General features: G+C 45.5%; 1 protein-coding gene across 1 annotated transcript; it reads right to left on the bottom strand.

The window, feature by feature from the left end:
- Positions 1 to 286: 286 nt before the first annotated feature.
- LOC137570513 (dysbindin domain-containing protein 2-like) lies at positions 287 to 23,829 on the bottom strand. The gene is made up of 4 exons (XM_068279194.1): positions 23,730 to 23,829; positions 23,292 to 23,427; positions 11,696 to 11,833; positions 287 to 1,023 (listed from the first exon to the last, which is right to left on the bottom strand). The coding sequence occupies exons 1-4, from the start codon at positions 23,742 to 23,744 to the stop codon at positions 827 to 829; spliced, it is 486 nt and encodes a 161-aa protein (XP_068135295.1). The 5' UTR covers positions 23,745 to 23,829; the 3' UTR covers positions 287 to 826.
- Between the last annotated feature and the right edge of the window lie 1,415 nt (positions 23,830 to 25,244).

Below are 25,244 nucleotides of genomic sequence, written 5' to 3'. Positions count from 1 at the left end.
CCCAGGCCTACTGTGAATGGAGGACTGTTCCTTATGAGGTTTCCTGTTGGATCCCCTAAAGTAAACTAACGCCTGGATCTGTTGGGCATTAAGCGAGGCATGATGGGAGGTAACGCATAACACGTGTGTTAACAGGTGCAGTGAGGCATACTTTCATACAGGCATGTACTGTATGCGCGCAATACGACTTTTTCCACATATGAAAAAAAATACTGCTTTTTTTCATAGATTTTATGTATTTTTTTCTAAGTGAATCACAATTCATGAATCAACTATGACAACTACATACAAGAACTATATATAACTGTATTCCATCATCAAGGCCATTAGAGGGCGCCACACATACATTTCTACCCATGTTATACAGTAATTACTGGGGATTATTACGCTCACACACTCATTCCCCCTCCTCTGATTTCACATGGTGCAGACGGAAATAGAAGGAAGTTACACTTTTGTTCCAACCACCACGGTCTTCCTAGAAAATAATTATTAATAGAACAGAGGCCTCTGAAAAGGGCAGACTGACCTCACACACCAACAGGGCAACAATATACAAATGTGTTGTGTAAAAACAACGGAATGCATTCAAATCTTCTCCCATTTTCTACAGCTGGCTGCTATTGCTCAAAAGTTCTGTGCACCGACTTCCACTCAACTGGCATTAACTGTGCAGAATAAACTGTGCTTCCTCAATGCAAACCTGATACAGCTTGGAGTGTCCACAAGAGAGCAGAGAGACACTTGTGTTTAGGAAATGAGCCAGTGAATGGAGCACCGCAGGACACTGGCTGGTACCATAGTCTCTTTCCAGGACACTGGCAGGTCATTGTGTTTCTGACAAAGAGGTCTTGTTGGGGCCATTGTGTGCAGGATCTGCACTGAGGATGTGTTCTTTGGCTGGGATGTCTGCTGTTTCCTCTTGTCTGACTGTAGTGTCACCACCATGTGCTGATTGCTGCTGGTCAGAGGAGGGAGAGAATGGGAAGCGGAGTCTGAAATAGTCCATTCCTTGGAGGTCACCTAAAAAAAAAAATTCAAATATGAGCGTCAGTGAAGTAGCAATATGGGATACAGAGGGTGCAACTATACCTCGGCCATCAGATCAGAGGACCCACCCAGGACCCTCCCTCTGCTGATGGCTTAGCTTCTTATTGATGTTATGGTGGTAAAGATCAACACTAGATATACTTACAATATAAAGGAACAGATTCCCATTAGTCTATCTGTCCTCATGTAAAGGAAGCCATACATACACTCATGGCAACCAGCTTTGACCATCAGATAGATCTTTGTCAGATCAAATCTGACCTATCTGATCTATACCACACATTAGGAACAGATTTTTAATAGAGGTCAGTATGAAAATCTATAAAAAAAAGTTTTAAACTGCAGCACTGCACTGCTTGATCTGCTTTGTGCTGTCGATCAATATCTTCCATCTGGAGAGATCAACCGATTTTGGCCGAAAATTGAACAATCAATCGGGCCACCCGCTGCATCACTTTCTAGCAGATTCAATCAGAGTGACTAAATTGGCCAGATATCGATGGAAAAACCAATAAGTGTATGGCCACCTTAAGGCTGGAGTGGGAATAGACAGAAATTGCTGCTAATATTTTAGCACTGCTATCTTGTGCTGATATCTGATGTATCACTATAGCGGGGTCTAAAGGAATAAATAAAGATTAGAAATACCATATTAGGTCTATGCCTACTTTTATGTTGTCCAATGTCTATGTATGTTTATAAACATACGGCAACTAATAAGCAACATGAATTGCAAGTACAGTGTATTTATACTCACATATTTATGCATTTGTACAAACTGAGACAGAAATATTACCCAGATTATAATCGCTGTCTAAATACTGATGAATCATTCATCACTACAAAGGATAATGGGGTGTATTTGCTAGATATAGTTAAAATTATGTATGCAATGCTTGTGCAAACAGTTTAACTTGCATTATACAAGCAACGTGCGGATTGTGTGTAGATCGTGACTTACACGAACAGCGTAATGCGTGTTATTTAGTTTGCGTAACACCGGAAAAATTTAAATGTTCTCTCTGTGCAGAGGACTGGATTTACCATAAGGTACTGTAGGCACATGCCTACGGGCGCCTGATGATGGAAAGGCGGCTCCCTCCGCTCCCCTTCTCAATGCAAAGTCCTGATGAGAGTGTAAATGAGAGGTTACTCACCCTGCTCTCAGCATTCCACTGATGAGATCTCCCTTCAGTCAGAGGCACCTCTAGCTATATAATATTGAGGTTTATTTAGCTACCTAATACTTGGAGGCACCTCTAGCTACTTAATATTGAGGGCACTGCTGGCTACCAAATACTAAGGGGCAGTTTGGTGGGGGTTTGCAGGCGAAGTCCAGGGTGTCGGAACATCTGTGCCTATAGGCTCCTGTGAGGTAAATCCAGGTCTGTCTGCGCATGTATGTGTACATATGTATGATATGTAGGGCCAGCACAGTCTTTTGCACAGACAGGGCGGCACAGTCTATTGCACAGATAGGGAGTGGCACAATCTATTGCACAGAGAGGGCCGGCACAGTCTATTGCACTTACAGGGCTGGCACAGTCTATTGCTCAGACAGGGCCGGCACAGTCTATTGCTCAGACAGGGCCGGCACAGTCTATTGCTCAGACAGGGCCGGCACAGTCTATTGCACAGACAGAAGTCCACTGGGGAATTGCACACCACCTCAGAGGTGCTGGATTAGCATATTCGTTCAAAGAAAATCCAGAGAATCCGCACACTCTTAATTAACCTAGTTCAATGTTTTAATTCCAAAAAAGTGACACATGCCATTCCATAAACCAACGATTCGTTTCGGGGCCCCGTAGGGTCCCCTTTGTCAAGGTAACAAAACGCGTCACCATTCTGTGTTTTGTTACCTTGACAAAGGGGACCCTACTGGGCCCCGAAACGAATCGTTGGTTTATGGAATGGCATGTGTCACTTTTTTGGAATTAAAACATTGAACTAGGTTCATTAAGAGTGTGCGGATTCTCTGGATTTTCTTTATTGCACAGACAGGGCCGGCACAGTCTATTGCAAAGACAGGGCCGGCACAGTCTATTGCTCAGACAGGGCCGACACAGTCTATTGCTCAGACAGGGCCGGCACAGTCTATTGCTCAGACAGGGCCGGCACAGTCTATTGCTCAGACAGGGCCGGCACAGTCTATTGCTCAGACAGGGCCGGCACAGTCTATTGCTCAGACAGGGCCGGCACAGTCTATTGCTCAGACAGGGCCGGCACAGTCTATTGCTCAGACAGGGCCGGCACAGTCTATTGCTCAGACAGGGCCGGCACAGTCTATTGCTCAGACAGGGCCGGCACAGTCTATTGCTCAGACAGGGCCGGCACAGTCTATTGCAAAGACAGGGCCGGCACAGTCTATTGCAAAAACAGGGCCGGCACAGTCTATTGCAAAAACAGGGCCGGCACAGTCTATTGCAAAGACAGGGCCGGTACAGTCTATTGCACAGACAGGACTGGCACAGTCTACTGTATAGACAGTTTGTGATACAGAAAGTATTTAGTCTGTTGGCTCTTTATCAGGTGTTTTAAAAAGTAATTGATTTGGCATCAGCAAATCAGAAAGCTTATAGATAGATAAAAACCACCTCCATAACTGAACACGTAGAAGAAAATATTTGTGTCTGGAGTGTGGCTTTTAATTGTGGGCCCTATTGAGTGGTGAATTGTTTGTTCTTGGTAAAGTGCTGCGGTGTCATTACCCATCACTTCCTCCCAAAATCACCCCTTTAGTTTGATTGTGTCATGCTGGGGCTACTTGCTACAAACTTCTGACACATTATCACAGTGGTCCAGCCTCCATGTACCAACCATCCCCTTCCTTTTCCACTCATTGTATGTGGGGCCTGTTACATGCCACTAATCTTCTCCTCTCATATTGACCATCAGGCTGGGAGTTAGGTTATGGCAGAATGATGCGGTGTGGGAGCATGGCATTATGGGATTGGTGCAGGGCTTCTGGGATGTGCCATAGGGCTCCTTGGAGAGGAGTGAAGGCAGCTTTCCAAACACTCCCTCTCATTTTTCCCCATGGTAGGGAGGTGTGACACGGATGGAAGCAGTGCTGGGACGGTAATTCCAGCACAGACTCTAGGAAGATCACAGATGACGATTAGATGGTGGGATCATGTCACCTCATAGTCAAAGCACACCTGAAGTGAGAGAGTTATGGAGGCCGACATATTGATTTCCTATTAAACAAACAATGCAAATTGACTGGCTAACCTGCTGATCATCCCCCTCTGATACTTTCATCCATAGACCCTGAACAAGCATGCTGATCTGATGTTTCTGAATGAAGTCTGGCTAGACTAGCTGCATGCTCGTATGACTATTTTGCATTTCAGCGGTTCTGCAGGTGTGTTTAGCTTTCAGAGACAACAAATGGACAATATGCATATTCAGCAGTGATGCATTGTGGGAGACCTCTAAGCTTACGCCAACCTGAGTAAATACCATCTACTACTTTAAAGAGGAACTGTAACAGCAAAATGTCCCCTGGGGGTACTCACCTCGGGTGGGGGAAGCCTCAGGATCCTAATGAGGCTTCCCACGCCGTCCTCTGTCCCTCGGGGGTCTCGCGGCAGCCCTCCGTACAGCCGTGACAAAATATTTACCTTCCTGGCTCCTGCGCAGGCGCTCTGACGGCTGTCGGCTCCGAAGTAGGCGGAAATACCCGATCGCCGTCGGGTCCGCTGTACTGCGCAGGCGCAAGTTTCCGGCGCCTGCGCAGTAGAGTAGACCCGACGGAGATCGGGTATTTCTGTCTATTTCCGAGCCGAAAGCAGCCACAGCGCCCCCGCTGGAGCCAGCAAAGGTAAATATTGAAATTACAGTCGGGTCTGTCGCCGGCTGTTCGGAGGGCTGCAGCGAGACCCCCGTGGGACAGAGAACGGCATGGGAAGCCTCATTAGGATCCGGAGGCTTCCCCCACCCGAGGTGAGTACCCCCCAGGGGATCTTTTTGATGTTACAGAGTCTCTTTAAGAAGACAAACTGCTTTACATAGCATTTTTAGTAAGAGAGCTTTTTTGTCCTTTTTAGCCCCTTACACGCTCCTAGAAATTCTGGTTCATCATTGCTGGGCAATCTGTAATGCTTGTATGCTTGACACTACTGCAGTCAAAGAGATAAGCAGCACTGCCAGGCAATTGATATTGTTAAATAGGAAATAAATATGGCAGCCTCACTTCAGGTTCCTTTAAGGGCATTTTCAGGGTTGAATATATGGAAATTGGGTTGAAGGTTATTGTGTAGCTTCTATGGTATTTAGACCATACAGAGCAGTTCTATTGTAGACGGAATGTGAAATAACTGCTGTCAGTTATGCAGGCACCCTGGCAATGATCTCACTGGTCTGGAGTTTTCCACAGCAGCAGCAGCATAATCTGCCACTCAGAAAAAAATAAAAGGAACTTGGACAATTTGAGTTTGAAATGCAGTTTATATAATACAAGATATTTGGGAAAGACATGTATGCAAACTCTGCAGTGTATGAAACCACAGGCAGCACAATCCTCACCACAAGCTGCCGGCTCAGCACATTCTTGCACTGAATGCTGCAAGGAGAAGTTATGAGCAGAAATTAAAGTGAAACGCCAGTTCTTTAAAAAAAAAAAAAAAAAGGTGCAGCTGTGGATGTTGGTGGGCACCAGTACACCCTCTATATTTTCATCTAAAAGAATGGTCAAGAACAGCCATTTTGAGCAGTGCAAATCTAAGGTGTGTGCATAGCTTAAGGCCCGGTTCACACTTGCGGTGGCCCTCCGGAATCGCCGTGCCGGAGCCGCACCGCTTGCAGAACGGACGGAACGGACGCACGGCATAGCAATGAAAGCCTATGCGTCCGTTCACATGCGTCCGTTCTGCCGAACCGGAGCCGGACCGGATCCGGGCCGGATCCGGACTCCGGCCTCCGTTCCAACATGCGCTATTTTTTCATCCGGCTCCTCCGGCAGCCGTATCCGGGGCGGAGCCGGACTGCACCATCCGGCCAATACAAACCAATGGGAACCGGAGAGCGCACAACACACTGGCTGAGAAATCCGGATGTTCTACCCCACTTCCTATGGGGATTGTTGCGGCGATATTGGATGGGGACACATGGGCAAGCATTTTGGAGTGGAGCAGCACAGCTGGATCCGGATCCGGAGATGTTGGCAGCATGTCGGAGGTGGAGGTGAGTGCTAAACAGCAGAGGGCCTGATTCCACAGGTCCCCCTTCTGCTGACCTCCCAGACCCCAACATTTTTTTTGTTTTTAACGTAACTTTTGCCAAACGGATCCGGATCGCATCCTGATGGACACCTGATGCAACCTGACCAGATCCGGATCGGATCCGGATTAGAACCGTACGGTTCCGATCCGGATCCGGTCCGGATCCGGTCAGGTCATCCGGTCCGTTTGGCAAACAACCGCTAATGTGAACCGGGCCTAACAGGTGACTGTTAGCATGATGAGTTTAACCACTTAAGGACCACAGTCTTTTCGCCCCTTAAGGACCAGAGCCTTTTTCTCCATTCAGACCACTGCAGCTTTCACGGTTTATTGCTCGCTCATACAACCTACCACCTAAATGAATTTTACCTCCTTTTCTTGTCACTAATACAGCTTTCTTTCGGTGCTATTTGATTGCCGCTGCGAGTTTTACTTTTTATTATATTCATCAAAAAAGACATGAATTTAGTCAAAAAAATGACTTTTTTAACTTTCTGTGCTGACATTTTTCAAATAAAGTAAAATTTCCTATACATTTGAGCGCGAAAGTTATTCTGCTACATGTCTTTGATAAAAAAAAAAAACATTCAGTGTATATTTATTGGTTTGGGTAAAAGTTATAGCGTTTACAAACTATGGTGCCAAAAGTGAATTTTCCCATTTTCAAGCATCTCTGACTTTTCTGCGCACCTGTCAGGTTTCATGAGGGGCTAAAATTCCAGGATAGTACAAATACCCCCCAAATGACCCCATTTTGGAAAGAAGACATCCCAAAGTATTCAGTGAGAGGCATGGTGAGTTCATAGAAGATTTTATTTTTTGTCACAAGTTAGCGGAAAATGACACTTTGTGACAAAAAAAAAAGTTTCCATTTCTTCTAACTTGCGACAAAAAAAAATGAAATCTGCCACGGACTCACTATGCTCCTCTCTGAATACCTTGAAGTGTCTACTTTCCAAAATGAGGTAATTTGTGGGGTGTGTTCACTGTCCTGGCATTTTGGGGGGTGCCTAATTGTAAGCACCCCTGTAAAGCCTAAAAATGCTCATTGGACTTTGGGCCCCTTAGCGCAGTTAGGCTGCAAAAAAGTGCCACACATGTGGTATTGCCGTACTCAGGAGAAGTAGTATAATGTGTTTTGGGGTGTATTTTTACACATACCCATGCTGGGTGGGAGAAATATCTCAGTAAATGACAATTTTTTAATATTTTTTTTTACACACAATTGTCTATTTATAGAGATATTTCTCCCACTCAGCATGGGTATGTGGAAAAATACACCCCAACAACACATTATACTACTTCTCCTGAGTACGGCGATACCACATGTGTGGCACTTTTTTGCACCCTAACTGCGCTAAGGGGCCCAAAGTCCAATGAGTATCTTTAGGATTTCACAGGTCATTTTGAGAAATTTGGTTTCAAGACTACTCTTTACGGTTTAGGGCCCCTAAAATGCCAGCACAGTATAGGAATCCCACAAATTACCCCATTTTAGAAAGAAGACACCCCAAGGTATTCCGTTAGGAGTATGGTGAGTTCATAGAAGATTTTTTTTTTTTGTCACAAGTTAGCGGAAATTGATTTTAATAGTTTTTTTTCACAAAGTGTCATTTTCCGCTAACTTGTGACAAAAAATAAAATCTTCGATGAACTCACCGTACTCCTAACGGAATACCTTGGGATGTCTTCTTTCTAAAATGGGATCATTTGTGGGGTCCCTATACTGCCCTGGCATTTTATGGGCCCAAAACCGTGAGGAGTAGTCTTGAAACCAAATGTCGCAAAATGACCTGTGAAATCCTAAAGGTACTCATTGGACTCTGGGCCCCTTAGCGCAGTTAGGGTGCAAAAAAGTGCCACACATGTGGTATCGCCGTACACAGGAGAAGTAGTATAATGTGTTTTGGGGTGTATTTTTACACATACAGATGCTGGGTGGGAGAAATATCTCTGTAAATGACAATTATTAGATTTTTTTTACACACAATTGTCCATTTACAGAGAGATTTCTCCCACCCAGCATGGGTATGTGTAAAAATACACCACAAAACACATTAAACTACTTCTCCTGAGTATGGCGATACCACATGTGTGACACTTTTTTGCAGCCTAGGTGCGCTAAGGGGCCCAATGTCCTATTCACAGGTCATTTTGAGGCATTTGTTTTCTAGACTACTCCTCACGGTTTAGGGCCCCTAAAATGCCAGGGCAGTATAGGAACCCCACAAGTGACCCCATTTTAGAAAGAAGACACCCCAAGGTATTCCGTTAGGGGTATGGTGAGTTCATAGAAGATTTTATTTTTTGTCACAAGTTAGTGAAAAATGACACTTTGTAAAAAAAACAATAAAAATCCAATTTCCGCTAACTTTTGACAAAAAATAAAATCTTCTATGAACTCATCATACACCTAACAGAATACCTTGGGGTGTCTTCTTTCTAAAATGGGGTCACTTGTGGGGTTCCTATACTGCCCTGGCATTTTACGGGCCCAAAACTGTGAGTAGTCTGGAAACCAAATTTCTCAAAATGATTGTTCAGGGGTATAAGCATCTGCAAATTTTGATGACAGGTGGTCTATGAGGGGGCCAATTTTGTGGAACCGGTCATAAGCAGGGTGGCCTCTTAGATGACAGGATGTATTGGGCCTGATCTGATGGATAGGAGTGCTAGGGGGGTGACAGGAGGTGATTGATGGGTGTCTCAGGGGGTGGTTAGACGGGAAAATAGATGCAATCAATGCACTGGAGAGGTGATCAGAAGGGGGTCTGAGGGGGATCTGAGGTTTTGGCCGAGTGATCAGGAGCCCACACGGGGCAAATTAGGGCCTGATCTGATGGGTAGGTGTGCTAGGGGGTGACAGGAGGTGATTGATGGGTGTCTCAAGGTGTGATTAGAGGGGGGAAATAGATGCAAGCAATGCACTGGCGAGGTGATCAGGGCTGGGCTCTGAGGGCGTTCTGAGGTGTGGGCGGGTGATTGGGTGCCCTAGGGGCAGATTAGGGTCTAATCTGATGGGTAACAGTGACAGGTGGTGATAGGGGGTGACTGATGGGTAATTAGTGTGTGTTTAGAGGAGAGAAGAGATGTAAACACTGCACTTGGGAGGTGATCTGATGTCGGACCTGCGGGTGATCTATTGGTGTGGGTGGGTGATCAGATTGCCCGCAAGGGGCAGGTTAGGGGCTGATTGATGGGTGGCAGTGACAGGGGGTGATTGATGGGTGATTGACAGGTGATCAGTGGGTTATTACAGGGAATAACAGATGTAAATATTGCACTGGCGAATTGATAAGGGGGGGTCTGAGGGCAATCTAAGCGTGTGGGCGGGTGATTGGGTGCCTGCAGGGGGCAGATTAGGGTCTAATCTGATGGGTAACAGTGACAGGTGGTAATAGGGGGTGATTGATGGGTAATTAGTGGGGGTTTAGAGGAGAGAAGAGATGTAAACACTGCACTTGGGAGGTGATCTGATGTCGGACCTGCGGGCGATCTATTGGTGTGGGTGGTTGATCAGATTGCCCGCAAGGGGCAGGTTAGGGGCTGATTGATGGGTGGCAGTGACAGGGGGTGATTGACGGGTGATTGACAGGTGATTGACAGGTGATCAGGGGGGATAGATGCATACAGTACACAGGGGGGGGGGGGGGTCTGGGGGGGGGTCTGGGGAGAATCTGAGGGGTGATCAGGAGGGGGCAGTGGGCAGGGGGGGGGATAAAAAAAAATAGCGTTGACAGATAGTGACAGGGAGTGATTAATGGGCGATTAGGGGGGTGACTGGGTGCAAACAGTGGTCTGGGGGGTGGGCGGGGGGGGTCTGAGGGGTGCTGTGGGCGATCAGGGGGCAGGAGGGGGGGGGGGAAATCAGTGTGCTTGGGTGCAGACTAGGGTGGCTGCAGCCTGCCCTGGTGGTCCCTCGGACACTGGGACCACCAGGGCAGGAGGCAGCCATTATAATAGGCTTTGTATACATTACAAAGCCTATTATACAATGTGTCAGCGGCGATCCGGGTGCTAGTAACCCGCCGGCGCTTCCGAACGGCCGGCGGGTTACAGCGAACGGTGGGCAGAGCCAGTCCCCGGCGGCTGATCGCGTCACGAATGACGCGATCGCCGCATAGCCACTCCCGCAGCCGCCCCCGCCGATGGGCGTATTGCGGTCGTTTAGGCCCGGACTTTGCCGCCGCCCATCGGCTGGGGGCGGTCCTTATGTGGTTAACATGTATGTGCAGTCCCAATCCTACATACAACTAGGCGGCATTCCCTTTTTCTTTGTTTCTCACCATTAGGTATAAGAATCCAGGGCTATAAATGACTATTTCTCTGCAGTGGACTGTAGGTTCTCTTATTATTATTTTGTATTTATATAGCACTGACATCTCCCACAGTGCAGTACAAAGTATACTGTCTTGCCACTTAACTGTTCCTCAGAGGGACTCACAATCTAATCCCTACCATAATCATATGTCTATGTATGTATAGTATAGTGTATGTATTGTAGTATAGGGCCACTTTAGGTGGAAGCCAATTAACTTATCTGTATGTTTTTGGGATGGAAATCAAGAGCGCCCAGAGGAAACCCACACAGACATGGGGAGAACATACAAACTCCATGCAGACTCTTTATGAATTAGTGGTCCTAAAGCTCTGTATGACTGAAAAAAACATCTCAGTAAAGGGAACAGATCTCAAGTTTCATAGTACAAGATCTGTCTATTGGAAGCAAATAACACATTAAGCTTTTGACTGTATCAGGTACACAAGGATAGTTTGTTAAACATAGATTTTAAATACAGAATAAGGGCTGGAACCCACTAGAGAGATTTTGTGAGCGTTTAGGGAGCGATTCAAACCGCTAGCAATTTCCCTAAACGTTTAGCTAATGTTAATGGATGGGCCAAATTCCACTGGAGCGATTGGGATTACCAAAATCGCAAACGCAGGACATGCAGCATTTTTGAGCATTAGTATTAGCGATTAGCATTTCTGTAATGTAAAGTATATAAACGCTGGCGTAATCGCTAGTCAATACCTACACAGTGCGATTTTGCTAGCGTTTTTACATTACTGCACACTGTAAGAAAATTTAAATTAATTGAAAGGACCAATCAGAATTAAAAACGCTAATCGCTACCCAACCGATGGCAAATTGATTACACTTTGTAAAATCGTTGCCAAAAACGCTCACGAAATTGCTTACAAACCGTTCGTACAAAACGCTAGCGATTGCGATTAGCGCGATTATAGTGGGTTCCAGCCCCAAGACTCCAGGAAAGTCCTGTTTGGGTTCAGGACTATATACTGTACACAACTGATTTTCTCATCAGTTACTTTTCACTGCAGGTCTGCTCAAAAGCATTATGGTGAGTTGCATTTTGCCCAACATTGATCCGGATCACAGTGCAATCTGTGCTTACCAGGAGTCATCAGAGGACTGAAGGGCTCGTCAGACTGCAGGAAGGCGTCGCTGCATTCCAGCTCTGTAACATCCAGGGGTTCTGACAACTCCAGGGAATCAATATTCACTTCCATTGATGAAACGCTGTCCAGAGGCGCTGTGTTAATAAAGCAATAAATGTGTTCATGAGGAAATTCATAACTGATAGCAAACATTTAACAGACTTTATCAACAACAGCGAGTTAAGGTACCCATACACTTATAGATTTGCAGCAGATTCGACCATCGGATAGATTCCAGTCAGATGACTGTCAGGTCGTATCTGACAGGAATCTATCTGATGGGTGCCACACACTAGGAACAGATTTCCAATCTATTGAAAATCGATCGAAATGCAGTGTTGCACCATTTGATCCAATGCAACCTCATGGGCCATTGATCTGCTGCCAGCAGCCGATTGACCCAGATTTTCAGTCCGGAAAATCGATTGAAATCGGTCAGAAATCGAACGGCCGACCGGTCATGCTTTCTGCTGCATTGATTTCTGGTCGATTCGATCTGAGCGATTGAATCGGCCGGCGATCGATGGCAAAAATCAACCAGTGTATGGGCCCCTTTACACTAGGGGTACGTTTAACAATGCACACTTGTGTCTCTGAAGTTAAATTATTTGTTCTTTGATTATATAACAGGTAATATAATGAATAGAACAAGACTGGTCCCTTATGAATCAATATAAAATAATGAGAAAAATAATAAAATAGTTTTAACCACTTTACCCCCGCGCGTATGTATTTCTCCGCCCCTTTTTCCATCCTTTAAAAACCAGGGACGGAGAAACACGTACTTTCCGCGTTCCCGACGCTGCCCGCGCTCCCGCTCGTAAACACGCCGCCCGCCGCTAGTAAACACGCCGCCGCCCGCTCGCCCAGAGATCAATGAACGGGAAAATCCATTCCCGTCCGTTGATCTAAGCCCCGCAATGATCAGCTGCTCTCCTATGGGCAGCGCGATCATTGTGAGAAAAAACTCACGTGTCCAGCCTCCTTATTCTTCCTCCAAGCTTCCGGAAGGAAGCTTGGAGGTCGCATTAAAACAAAAAGTTACTGTGGCCATCTTGTGGCCACATAATAAACTACACCCTACACATTTTTCACATACAAATAAATGACTTTTACACATAAAATTAACTCATTACCTCCCACACTCCCCATTTTTTTTTTTTTGTAATTAAAAAAAAAATTAAAAAATTTACAATTAAAAAAAATACATAAATAGTTACCTTAGGGACTGAACTTTTTAAATATTTATGTCAAGAGGGTATAACACTGTTACTTTATAAACTATGGGCTTGTAATTAGGGATGGACGCAAAACTGAAAAAAATGCACCTTTATTTCCAAATAAAATATTGGCGCCAAACATTGTGATAGGGACATAATTTAAATGGTTTTTATAACCGGGACAAAAGGGCAAATACGTTTCATGGGTTTTAATTACAGTAGCATGCATTATTTAAAAACTATAATGGCCGAAAACTGAAAAATAATTATTTTTTTCCCCACATTTTTCCTATTTTCCCATTAAAACACATTTAGAAAAAAATAATTCTTGGCATAATGTCCCACCTAAAGAAAGCCTAATTGGTGGCGAAAAAAACAAGATATAGTTCATTTCATTGCGATAAGTAATAATAAAGTTATAGACGAATGAATGGAAGGAGCGCTGAAAGGTGAAAATTGCTCTGGTGCTCAGGGGGTAAAACCCCTCAGTGGTGAAGTGGTTAATATAATTCACAAAGATCAGCAGGGCTGCCAGGCAACTGGTCTTGTTTAAAAGGAAATAAATATGGCAGCCTGCATATCCCTCTCGCTTCAGGTTCCCTATAAATAACATCCTTGTGGGTACTGAATTCTAAAGTAGTTATTAAATAGCAAAAAAAGAGGTGTGAGGGAGGAGGGCAGGTCCAGGACTATGGCTTCTATCACTTCTGCTAGGAGCTCAGTTCTAAAGCATGTGACCTGACCATTTCTTCTACTTTCAGGCAGAAGATATTGTGTCTCTATTTTCTAGTCAGGCAGCTTGTGACGTCTCGTAGTTTCCAGATGCTGAGTGTGAAAATGTCAGGCTAAACTCCCACATCCACTTCCTTTATGTCGCTACAAAACAACTACCATTACACCGTGAACAGATGAAGCATCGTCAAGTGAATCACAAGATGGCACCTTCCCTGATATAAACAGTGAACCACTAAAGTAGGTAGCACTAAACAGATTGACAAACATATATTTTTGTACTGACTCCACAGCCCTAGCTGCAGGTTAACTAGAATCGGCTATGAATGGTTAAATGTTCTGTGTAAACCGCTGCAGAATATGTTGGCAGCTTAGGAATAACCGCAGATATATACAGGCTGGAGAGGATATTTATTTTTACAAACATAGGCTGCAATTAATCGATCCCGCATAAGGTAAGCTTCATCAGAACTCTGGAAAGTCAACCAAAGCAAGATCTCTGGATGATAAATACACTGTGCTGCAATGCACTCCGGTAACATACAGTGTATGTACAGTCATTCAGTATAGCCAGCATGTCATACAAATGCTTGTCGTGGCTCTAAGCTCCTGCAGATAATGCTCCAGGTATCTAGTCTTCATTTTGCACATTCTTAAGGTGGCCATACACTTATAGATTTGCAGAAGATTCGACCATCAGATAGATTTCTGTCAGATGCCTATCAGGTCGAATCTGACAGGAATGTACCTGATGTGTGCCACACAGTAGGAATCGAATTTCAATAGATTTCAACATGAAATCTATTGAAATTCAATCTAAATCCAGTGTTGCACCATTCGATCCAATACAACCCTATGGGCCATCGATCAGCTGCCAGTAGCCGATCGACCCAGATTTTCCGCCCGAACCGATCGAGCTAATCGATCGAAATCGGCTGCAAATCGTTCGATCGGCTGATTTAAAAGAATCGATTTGCAATCAACCGATAAATTCAAAAGATGGCTGAAATCAACCAGTGTATGGGCCCCTTTACTAGCTGTGATGAGAAATAATACAACAGGGCAGGGGTGTGCCTGTTTATATTGATCCCTGAACATGTGATAACATTATGTGCACAGCATGATTAGATCATCTCACTGCCTCATTCACTGCCACATTCAGCAATGTATGTGATTCGGATATCTTTGCATTTTATCTGAAGTAGAGCCGCCTCTGAATGATCACCCACTCATAGCAGAGGCCACAACCGTTCTAATACTTGGGCCCAAGGCCAGAGGCAAAGGGGGTCCAGAGCCTGTAGGGTCCTCAAAGGTGTCTCCCCCCCCCCCCCCGTCTTAACTGTTGCTCCCCAGGGCCTTTGTCTTTGGCAGAGTAGCGTGTTACCTGTGCTGGCGGGTGGTTGAGATGCTACACTGCCAAAGACTCTGCAGGGGCCCAGGAGAGCACAGTTAAAGTGAACCTCCAGACTAAAAATCTACTCAGCAGAAATGAAAAGGCTTGGTGTTTCTTTAACAGTTTCACAGCATCAGTACTTTGTTTTTCTTACCAAAGCATCATTTTTAGCTGCATTTTTAGCACAGAGCACAGAGCAGCCAGAGGAAGTGCATAGCAGCCCCTATAGAGGTCGGGCAGGAAGTAGCAGCAGAAACAGGTGGAAGGGAAAAGTTAGGAACAGCAGTCTGCTTGTGTGGCACAGCTTTCCTGCGTTATTCTACTGGGTTAAAGGAAGAAAACTTCCTAACAAGTCTAAAAGAAAAATGCTGTAGGGAACTTAGGGGAGGATGACATCCAACATCCAACTGCAGCCTAATGCTGGAGACAGGACAAGGAGCCAGAGTTACAGAATCAGGCTCCCTGCAATGGAGCCTGTACTGGAGACGGGATTGTCCCATGCATGCTGCATGACTTCTGCTGCTGCTGACACATGGTGCCGCTGATGCAGCTCCTCTTTACTCACTGCCCCTGAGCTTGTGCTCGCCACCACTACAAGGAAAGGCTTCTTCGGGGCTTCTCTCATCTCGCATTCCGGCCGACCAAACTTTTAAAAAATAACTCAACCATGAGTTTCTTTGCACGTTGGCTGCATCAGGTCATTTTCTAAAGTGGAACTTTCTAAAGTGGAACTGGATTCAGTGGATTATTACATGCTGCCCATCCTCACTGGCCTTTGCTCAGCTGAATAACTTTGTTCTGTACTGACTTTTGTAACTGGCCAGACTTCTAAACAGATGTTATCAACCAAATGGGTGTTCCCTGAACAATTTAGTCAGTCACGCATTGTATCTTCTGCCAAAGCTTAATCATGCTACACAGTCATACTTAAATAGAATTTGCACACAATCCCTTGCACAAGTTTTTCTAGCTACAGAGTGTAGTACATTTTAATATAGCCTGGGTGTAACTAGAACCTTGCAGGTCCCCCCAGCTAAACTGAACCGGACAATATAATAGCATGGCAAACATGATGCCTGGAATGCAGGGGTGGGTCTACCCTGAAGCCACCTGTATCCAGCGGCAAAATCTACAGGGCAGTATTTATACAAACATTTTTGGCCACCTGGTGTCTGCCTCCTCCCCGCTCTCCCACACGCCTTCCTGGCACACACTGCCATCCTCATCCATGCATCACCAAATCCCCATCCTCATCCAACTGGTGGCACCTGCCGCCCTTTCCTATGACATCATAAGCAGGCGAGGTGTCGATATGTGCCTCTTATCGAGGCATGCTACGGTAAAACCCCATCACTGGTGAGAGATCACCATGGCCAGTCAGAGGGGAAGCCTTGGCACTTGACCAATCAGGCGGGGGTGCTGGCACCAGACCGGCCAATCCCAGCCACCTGCTGGTGATAACTGGTGCCGATGGTGTAGCGGGCGGGATAGGTCACCGCTACTGATTGAGTGCAGTGATACGGCGTTTCCGGAGGCGAGGTCTAGAAGCCACCCTGATGGTACATTCACATCAATGAGTTAGCAGTGGGGTGGAATGGGTCGGAATGATGCAAGGCATCCTGTGCCAGTGTGTGGTACCGGACAACCTTCACGTTTACAGTTACAGTGAAGCATACTTTTTATGTACTGTATGCATTGTGTCACACATACCATGCATGGCAAATTCTCCCCTCTGTTGCGGTACAGAAAACCCAAGTGAGTAACTACCGGTAGCTTTAATGTTTGCAGAAGCTGTGAGGCCTCACGCTGAAGTGTTAGTTCTGCAGGTAAGGCACTCAGAATTTGCAAAAAGAAGTCGACAGTCCTCATAAAACACAGCAGATTCCGCAGTTCTGGCCAACAAGATGACTAATGGAGTAGTAAAATCTTATTGAGGAATGTAGGACAGCATAGATGGGCTCAAGCTGAGGATAGTTTAGATCAGGTCTGCACAACTTCATGCCATAAACCCTTCGCTCCCTCCCCTCCTCATGCAGACATAATGGTTACAGTTTTGTTCTGCTCTGGTTGTTAGGAGGATATCACCCTATATCCTGTGTGCTGGATTTACAATACACTGGCATGTTCCTGCAGCTGTGAAGGTTTTTTCTGACAGCTGCTGCCATGTGCTTATTTATTCAGCGCTACCAGGAAGGTGTTCTCACCTACTTCTCTCTCTCTTCTTATTTCTCACATACTCGAGGCTATGATCAGCGAGATGAGTGCAGTACTGCCCTGCTCTGTGCTGCTGGAGTATACAATGCTGCATTTTTCAAGGAACGCTCATTTAAACAAAATCATTTCTAATTCTTGCAAAACAAACAAGTTGAGATGTGATCACACAATTAAAAGGAACTTAAAGTGACAGTAAGGTGCCCAGTTTACCTTACCTGGGGCTTCTTCCATCCTCCTGTAGTTATCCTGGTTCCTCACAGTCGTTTCGTTCTTCTCCATTCAGCAGCTGTGCCCCTCTGAAAACTGGCTGACAGGGGCGGGCTACTGCGCATGCGTGGCCACGAGCATCCCGAATCATGCTACAGTGTCAGGGAGCATGGCCACAGGAGCACAATCAAGGCAGCGCCACAGCTGCTAAATATAAAAGAGGGAGATTGAAAAAGTCCCAGGTAATATAAATTGGGCACATTAGCACATTACTGTCACTTTAGGTCCCCATTAAGCAATCAGTTTGATAAAACGAGTGAGGCCTCTATTCTACAGGCGGCTGAATTGGGAGGCCTCTTTTCCACGGACTGTTGGACTGTGTGCTCAGCAAGCCGTTACCAGGCAGGAGTGAGCAGTTACCAGGCAGCAGTGAGCAGTTGCCAGGCAGCAGCAAGCAGTTGTGAGAGTTTGAGAGGCATTTCACTGCTTATCAACTGTCCGTGGAAAACAGGCCATAGTTTGTTGGGTAGTTCAGCCCCTGAGGGCCGTTCAGCTGCAATTACATGCCACGTCTGAGGACAGCAACCGCCATGCTCAAATGCAACTCCATGAGGGGGAGGGGAAGGAGTCCACCTTCCGTGCAAGTGCTAGCAAGTGCCCAACCAGTGGACAGGAGCAGCTGACAGGCGGTAAATTCACCACCTTCAGCTGCCCATGAAAAAGAGGCCTGAATCAATAAAACACAGTGAACATTATACAATAGAACAATGGATTCATTTTGATTAGGGATGGTCAATGAGATGGAAATAATTCCGAATTGATGCAGGGTTAAGCTTGAAAATGGACCAATCCAATCCCGCCAAGGTGGAAAAGAATAGGTACATTTTCAATCTGCAATTATTTTGCATACAAAATTTACATCTCATTGACCATCGCTAATTTTTATCATATTTAAAGACAAAGACAAACACTTATATAGTGCTTTTCTCCTGGTGGACTCAAAGCGCCAGAGCTGCAGCCCCTAGGGCGCACTCTATAGGCAGTAGCAGTGTTAGGGAGAATTGCCTAAGGTCTCCTGCTGAATAGGTGCTGGCTTGCTGAACAGGCAGAGCCAAGATTCGAACCCTGGTCTCCCATGTCAGAAGCAGAGCCCTTAAACATTACACTATATCCAGCCACTTGTAACCAGTAATTTATCCAAAGGGAAAGCCTAAAGGTGGCCACACACCATACAATTTTTTAAATATCTGTTCAATTCAAGAATAGCAATCACATTTTCTGACTGATTGTAACAATTCAAAAATCCGACCAATGTACCACACCCCTATGTTCAATGTTTCCCCAATCTTGAATAAAATAATTGAAAGCTCAGAAAAAACTGATTGGAACTGTACATAAAGTAATTGACAATCCATCACACACCATACAATTTTTTATAAAGTTGGTCTGAAATTTCCAACATGTCGGGCTGGTGCACACCGAGCGGGTTTTTCAGCGTTTTTGCAGCCACTTGCGGCTGCGGATACACTTGGTCAATGTATCTCAATGGGGTGGTTCACACCAGAGCAGGAGGCGTTTTGCAGAAACGCATACTCCCGGGCTGCTGCAGATTTTGGATTGCGGGGGCGTTTCTGCCTCCAATGTAAAGTATAGGAAAAACGCAAACCGCTCTGAAAAACGGCAGTTCAGAGCGGTTTGCCAGGCGTTTTTGTTACAGAAGCTGTTCAGTAACAGCTTTACTGTAACAATACACGAAATCTACTACACCAAAAACGCTTCCCAAAACCGCAAAACGCTAGCTGAAACGCTATAGAAAAATAAGAAAAAGCGTTTAAAAATCTGCTAGCATTTTGCGGATCTGCTAGCGGTTTTTGGTGTGCACCAGGCCGTCCAATCTCCAAAAATCGAAAAAAAAAACAGGAAATCCGATCGGATTTATTAATCAAAAACAAATAAAATCTCTTGATTTTTCGGGACAACCGATTGTAATTATCGAATTGGTGAAAAATTGGATCTTTTAATTGTATGGTGTGTGGCCACCTTAAAAATGGTGATTATTTTTTATCAGATCTTAAGGTAACTGTCTTATATGCTAGGTACACACCATACAATTTTGTTTTAGATGGTTCGATAGATAATTTCCGTCATGTCCGATATTATTTTCGATTGCTTTTCTGGTCGATTTATCATAGAAGTGAATGGAAATAGATAAGAAAAGATAAGAGACTCGAGCAGGAAATCAACTGGAATATTGAATCGAAAATCGATCTGATGGAAAAACGCATTGTGTGTACCTAGCATTAAGCTTTTTTCCATGGACATCTGAACTGCTTGTTTGTCGAGCAGATCAGTGTCCCTTCTACTGCCCACAAATGCCATTGAGGTGCAATTAAAATTGCAGCGGAATGGCAGTGGTTGTAACACCATGTATGTCAAGCGCTGACACGCAGCGGCGCTACTCCTGCGCGAGCAGCTCTCAGAGCCGCACTGACTTCATCCGGACTGTACTGTGCAGGCACAGTCCGGATGACATCAGCGCGACCAGTTCTGGAGCGCAGAAAAAGCCGACCCGGAAGCTAACCTGGCGAGGTCGGCTCCTTCACCGGAGGGGACCGGAGCTGCGGCTGCAGCGGCGAGAGCACTTGATGGAGTAAGTGTAAGGCTGGTTTCACAGTGGGACGTTACAGACGCACGTTAGAGCAGCCTGTAACGCACCCCGACGCACAGCAATGAAAAATCAATGGGCTGTTCACAGTGCCCACGTTGCGTTACATTGTAACGCAGCACGTCCAGATAACGTACTGTATGCAGTACTTTCGCCGCGTTAGACTGTTTGCACATGCTCAGTACGGGTGGGTTTTTTTATTTTGGGGGCGGAGAGGAGGCGGGGAGAGGCCGCTATGTAGCCAGGCACATGGCTACTTAATATTCACTGCACTTGCAGTGTTTTCTTCTTGGAGCAGCCGCTGATTGGCTGGCGGGACCACGTGATGCGGAGAGCTCTGCTCACGTGGTCTCCGCAGCGCCTCCGACAGAGCAGGCGCACCAAGAGCTGCTTGTAACGCGGCTCTTGGTAGCGTCCTGCTCCAACACCACCAGGCGTTGCGTTAGGGGCACGTTATGCGACCGTAACGTCCCCTCTAACGCAACGTCCTGGTGTGAAACCAGCCTAAAGGGGCCTCAAAAAACAATTTTAGCCAAAATCTCTCTGGAACCTTTTGCTGCTATCAAATTGATTGATCACATCCAATCATCAAACAATACAAAACTTGTAGAGTTTCAAATTTGAGGAAGAGGTCACACTTGTAAAACACTGTGGCGTTTTTGTCACATTGGGAAGACACATTTGAAGACATATGCAATGACTGTCTATGGTGCTGCTGCGTTTTCAGGAGGCCTCTGTGATTCAGCATAGCATTAAAAAACAAAACAATCTGCACTACTTTTCTGCACAATGCCTGAGTTTCCTCATACAGTCACTGGCTACTGTAAAAAAAAAACAAAAACACACAAAATGCACATAATGCGCTGCAAAAAGCTTGCTGGGGTTTTAAGAGGTGAGTCCATCAGATCATACAGTATTATATTATTGTATTACTTATATGTTTTTGGGCAACAGAAATAAGGGAATAGACTTTCCAAGCTTGGTTAACACTGGAGAAGTGCAGGTGAGCCCCGGTGCTCCCACACCCACCCTGCCTCTAAATGCTGAATCCAAAACACAAGAGAAGCAAATGCTCGCTGGCCAGCACCCTGCCATTTATACAGACAGGGCTGTCTGTAGACCAATATAAATAACAGGGTGCTGGACTGGGAGTGAGCATTTGCTTTTCTTGTGTTTTGCATTCAGCATTTAGAGGCACTGTGGGTGCGATGCAGGTTATTTCGGCACATGGCGCTGAGCGATGTGCACCAAAGTTGGGCGCCGTCATAACAGCAATGCTATGATGCGCACCCCGCGCAGCGGTAATTCGGGGCTTTCAGGGCTCTAGCGGCTGACAGATCCTGAATTACATCTTCCTCCGAGTTGCGACAACTCGGAAGGGGAATAGTATTTAAAGCTGCCTCTGAGTTTAGCGGCAGCGGGGAGAGCCGTCTTTCTGCTCACCCTGCACTGAACCCAGCGGCACCCAGTTAATATGTACTCCTGTGGGAATCCCCTGGTGGTGGGAGCACCAGGGCTCACCTGCGCTCTTCCTCTTGGTGTCGCATGTGGGTCTGGGGATCCAGACAACCAGCACTGGAGTGTTTAGAAAGTTCAATACTGCTGTCCTTACATGGATCATATAACATGAAGAGGGGAGTGGGGTTGGGGTCAGAGAAAGAAACTGGATTAGCAGTTGTGTAACTGCGGTCATGTGGATATACCCACAGCAAGAACTTGTGTAATCAAATCAGGCAGTCCTCAGTTTATTGGCTCTGCACATGAGCTAGGATGGCACAAACACTGATTTATTGTCTGTGCAGAGCCATCACCTGACCATGCCCACCTCCTCCCTCTGCACCCTCCTGTGCACAAAGGGAAGTAAGGGCGGGTTCAGCATTGTGTTATCAAATAAAGAATGACTGATGCCCCTCGCTCACTGTCCACCTCCTGCAGGTAATGGTGAGATGGGGGCTGAACGTGTACAGCTCACAGACTGCTGCTTAGTAGTAATAGTCAATAAGATGCAAATGTATACAGCTTGAATCTGGACCTATCGAATGCATAATAAGAAGCATCAACTCCAAATTATTTGAATCTCATTGACTATCGCTACTGTTTAGCCCACCCAAGGCAGCACTGCAAGCCTCACCAGGCAAAACATAAATGCAAAAATGATCTATATGTAACACACACATCTTTTAGCACTGCAATGAAAATAAATAAACCAGGAGCTTGAACCAGGGCTTCCAATATCTGTTCTGTAAATCCATAAATAAATGTGTCACGCCTTAAGCGGATTCGCCAAGTATTTGTTTACTGCTTAGTATTAAAAAACCCTTAGCCAGAAGTATGGCCCCATATGTCTATGTTACATAACAGCTGCAGTTCTCATGGGGACGACCTGCTATAGGAAAACAATGTATAAAAAGGTAATGAAAAGGTGTAAATGTATTTTCAACCTATAGATCAATGGTTCTTAACTTGTGTTTGATCAAACCCCAGGGGTTCGGCAGAGGTATGTGTGTCTATTTCGGAAATATTCATTGGGTTTTGTTTTTGTGCGACATTCATGTTTTATTGGTATTCTTCTTTGAACACGGTGATTTTATGTGCAACTGATGGATGGTTCATTTTGTGCACTAATAAAATATTTACCGTATAACTATGTTTTGAATTTGAAAAAAAAAATCCAACTACAAAGGGTTTGGTGAACGCATGTATGAAACTTAACTTGTGGGGTTCTTTCTCTCCAGCAAGGGTAAGAACCACTGCTATATATACTGTATCTGCTGCTATATATGGACACTACACAACAGAAGACACTAATGCTGGGAATACATGGGTCGATTCTGGTGCTCGATTCTGCACCCGATCGTGTTGCCTGCTCAATTCTCTTATCTTCTGTTTGTTTTTCTTCTTTTTTCAATTCACTTCATTGACAAATCGAGCGGCAAAACGATTGAACGGTGATCGGACATGTCAGAAATGATCCATCTAAACATCTTATCAGCTCAGAATTGAGCCATGTATTCCCAGCATTACATATCGCTGATTCTATATGTAGCCTATATAGCCTGCATGACACCCTGAGCCCACACATCACCCCTCAGCCCACACATCACCCCCTCAGCAGTACTCACGTCTCCAGCGCTCACTGAGCAGGTGAAACTGGGGGTAGTACAGGTCCACTTCATGCTCCAGGACATCTTCAAAAAACCTCTGCCGGTCCCTGAGGTGCTGGGAGCCGGAGGTCTGGCTCTGGTACAGGGGGTGTCCCTGGGGGGAAGGCAGAGAAGACATTGTTAAAACCCCTTATGAGGAAGGAATGCAGACTTCTCAGAAGGGAAATGGCAAAGTGGAAAAAGAAGACACATCAACTTCTCCATCCAGACACTGAAGGGACTTAGTTATACATGCATCACTGACTTTTAGTGAAGTTTAAGGAAATTCCCCTGAAGTCTGCTGGCAGCATGCAGAGGGGCTCTCAGGGGAGTTAGTGACAGATGACACAGGCTGATGAGCTCGCAGTAAATAAGCAGGTGTGTATCATGTGTATTGGGCATGTAGTGCAGGTTTACCTGTCTGGCTGTCATCTCTGATGAGCTGGGGACAGCAGATATCCCGTCACACTGCTGCTCTGGGCGGCAGCTGCCTCTTCACACACGAGGACTAGCAGTACTAGTGAGAGAGGAATGGGCGGGGAGGCAGCATTCACATATCATTACTCATCAGCAGAGAATGGAGAGTCACAGAGAGACTGCCTATCTGTACACGGTGTCCTCTCTGCTGAACTAATCAGGGACAGTTTGCACCAACCTGTAGTAAAAAATATCTTAAAATGGCTAACTAAACATTGATAAGCATGCTCAGGTTTCTAACAGTGACAATGCTGGGAACACACGTTACGTTTTTTCACCCCATTTCCAGTGCGATTGATACCGGTAGTACGAATCGAATCTCAACCAAAAATCGACAGTAATTTTATTGTCCGCCTGTTACACACGTGTACGTTTTCTGTTCCGTTTTTACTATTTTCTCGATCGAAACTACTATCGATCGTAAGTACTATGCACGGAACATACTATACGTTTCTTCATTCCGATTTCATTAGCGATCGTGAAAGAGTGGTGTCAAAGGACACATAATCGAGCCGCTTCATTGATTGCGCCAACATACGATAGGATAGTAGTCATTTCGAACGTTTATTTTCAACATGTCTGAAACTATTTCGATCAAGAACACACTCAATTCTGCCCATAAAATATCTTAAGTGTACTAAAAAATGCTTCCGATTTTGGTTGTGATTCGTACTATCGATCGCATGGGAAATCGGCTGAAAAACCGTAAGGTGCAGGGGCGTAGCAATAGGGGGTGCCGAGGTAGCGACCGCATCGGGGCCCTTGGGCCAGAGGGGCCCCGAAGAACCCTCCCTCAACTAAAGTATTAGCTCTCTATTGGTCCAGTGCTCATAATAATCACTTCTATAGATACTTTGGATAGTGATAATCATTAGCAAACTGTTCCCATCCCCTTCTTGCACCTTTGACACTGTAGTTGCCATTGGCAGGTTTTGATGCGCCGTATCAATTGTTATGTATAGAGGGCTTAGGGGGCCCCAATGTAAAACTTGCATCGGGGCCCACAGCTCCTTAGCTACGCCACTGGTAAGGTGTGTTCCCAGCATTAGGCAGAATAATACAAGCCCTACATACTGTATAGAATCTCACAAAAGTGAGTACGCCTCTCACATTTTTGTAAATATTTTATTATACCTTTTCATGGGACAACACTGAACATATGACACCATGATACAATGTAAAATCGTCATTGTAGACCTTATATAAGGGCTGGTTCGCACGGACACTTGGCGGCGTCTACTACCCAGTGTTCGGGACTCGTTGGCTAAACGCTCTCATACAAGTGAATGGGAAAGTTTAGCATCGCTCGATTACTGTCGATTGCGCAAACGCGGTGTTCCGATCCCGATTTAACGCGTCCTTTCAGCCGGCCCTAGAATTTTGCTGTCTCATCAAGATAACACACAGCTGTAAATGTCTAATGCCTGTTTCCACTGGGGTGCCTTGTCCATTTCC

The sequence above is a fragment of the Hyperolius riggenbachi genome, chromosome 4 (assembly GCF_040937935.1).
Source record: "Hyperolius riggenbachi isolate aHypRig1 chromosome 4, aHypRig1.pri, whole genome shotgun sequence".
In the NCBI taxonomy this organism is placed as follows: Eukaryota; Metazoa; Chordata; class Amphibia; order Anura; family Hyperoliidae; genus Hyperolius; species Hyperolius riggenbachi.
The sequence above is the reverse complement of the archived record's forward strand: the minus strand, read 5'-3'. Positions and strand labels throughout refer to the sequence as shown.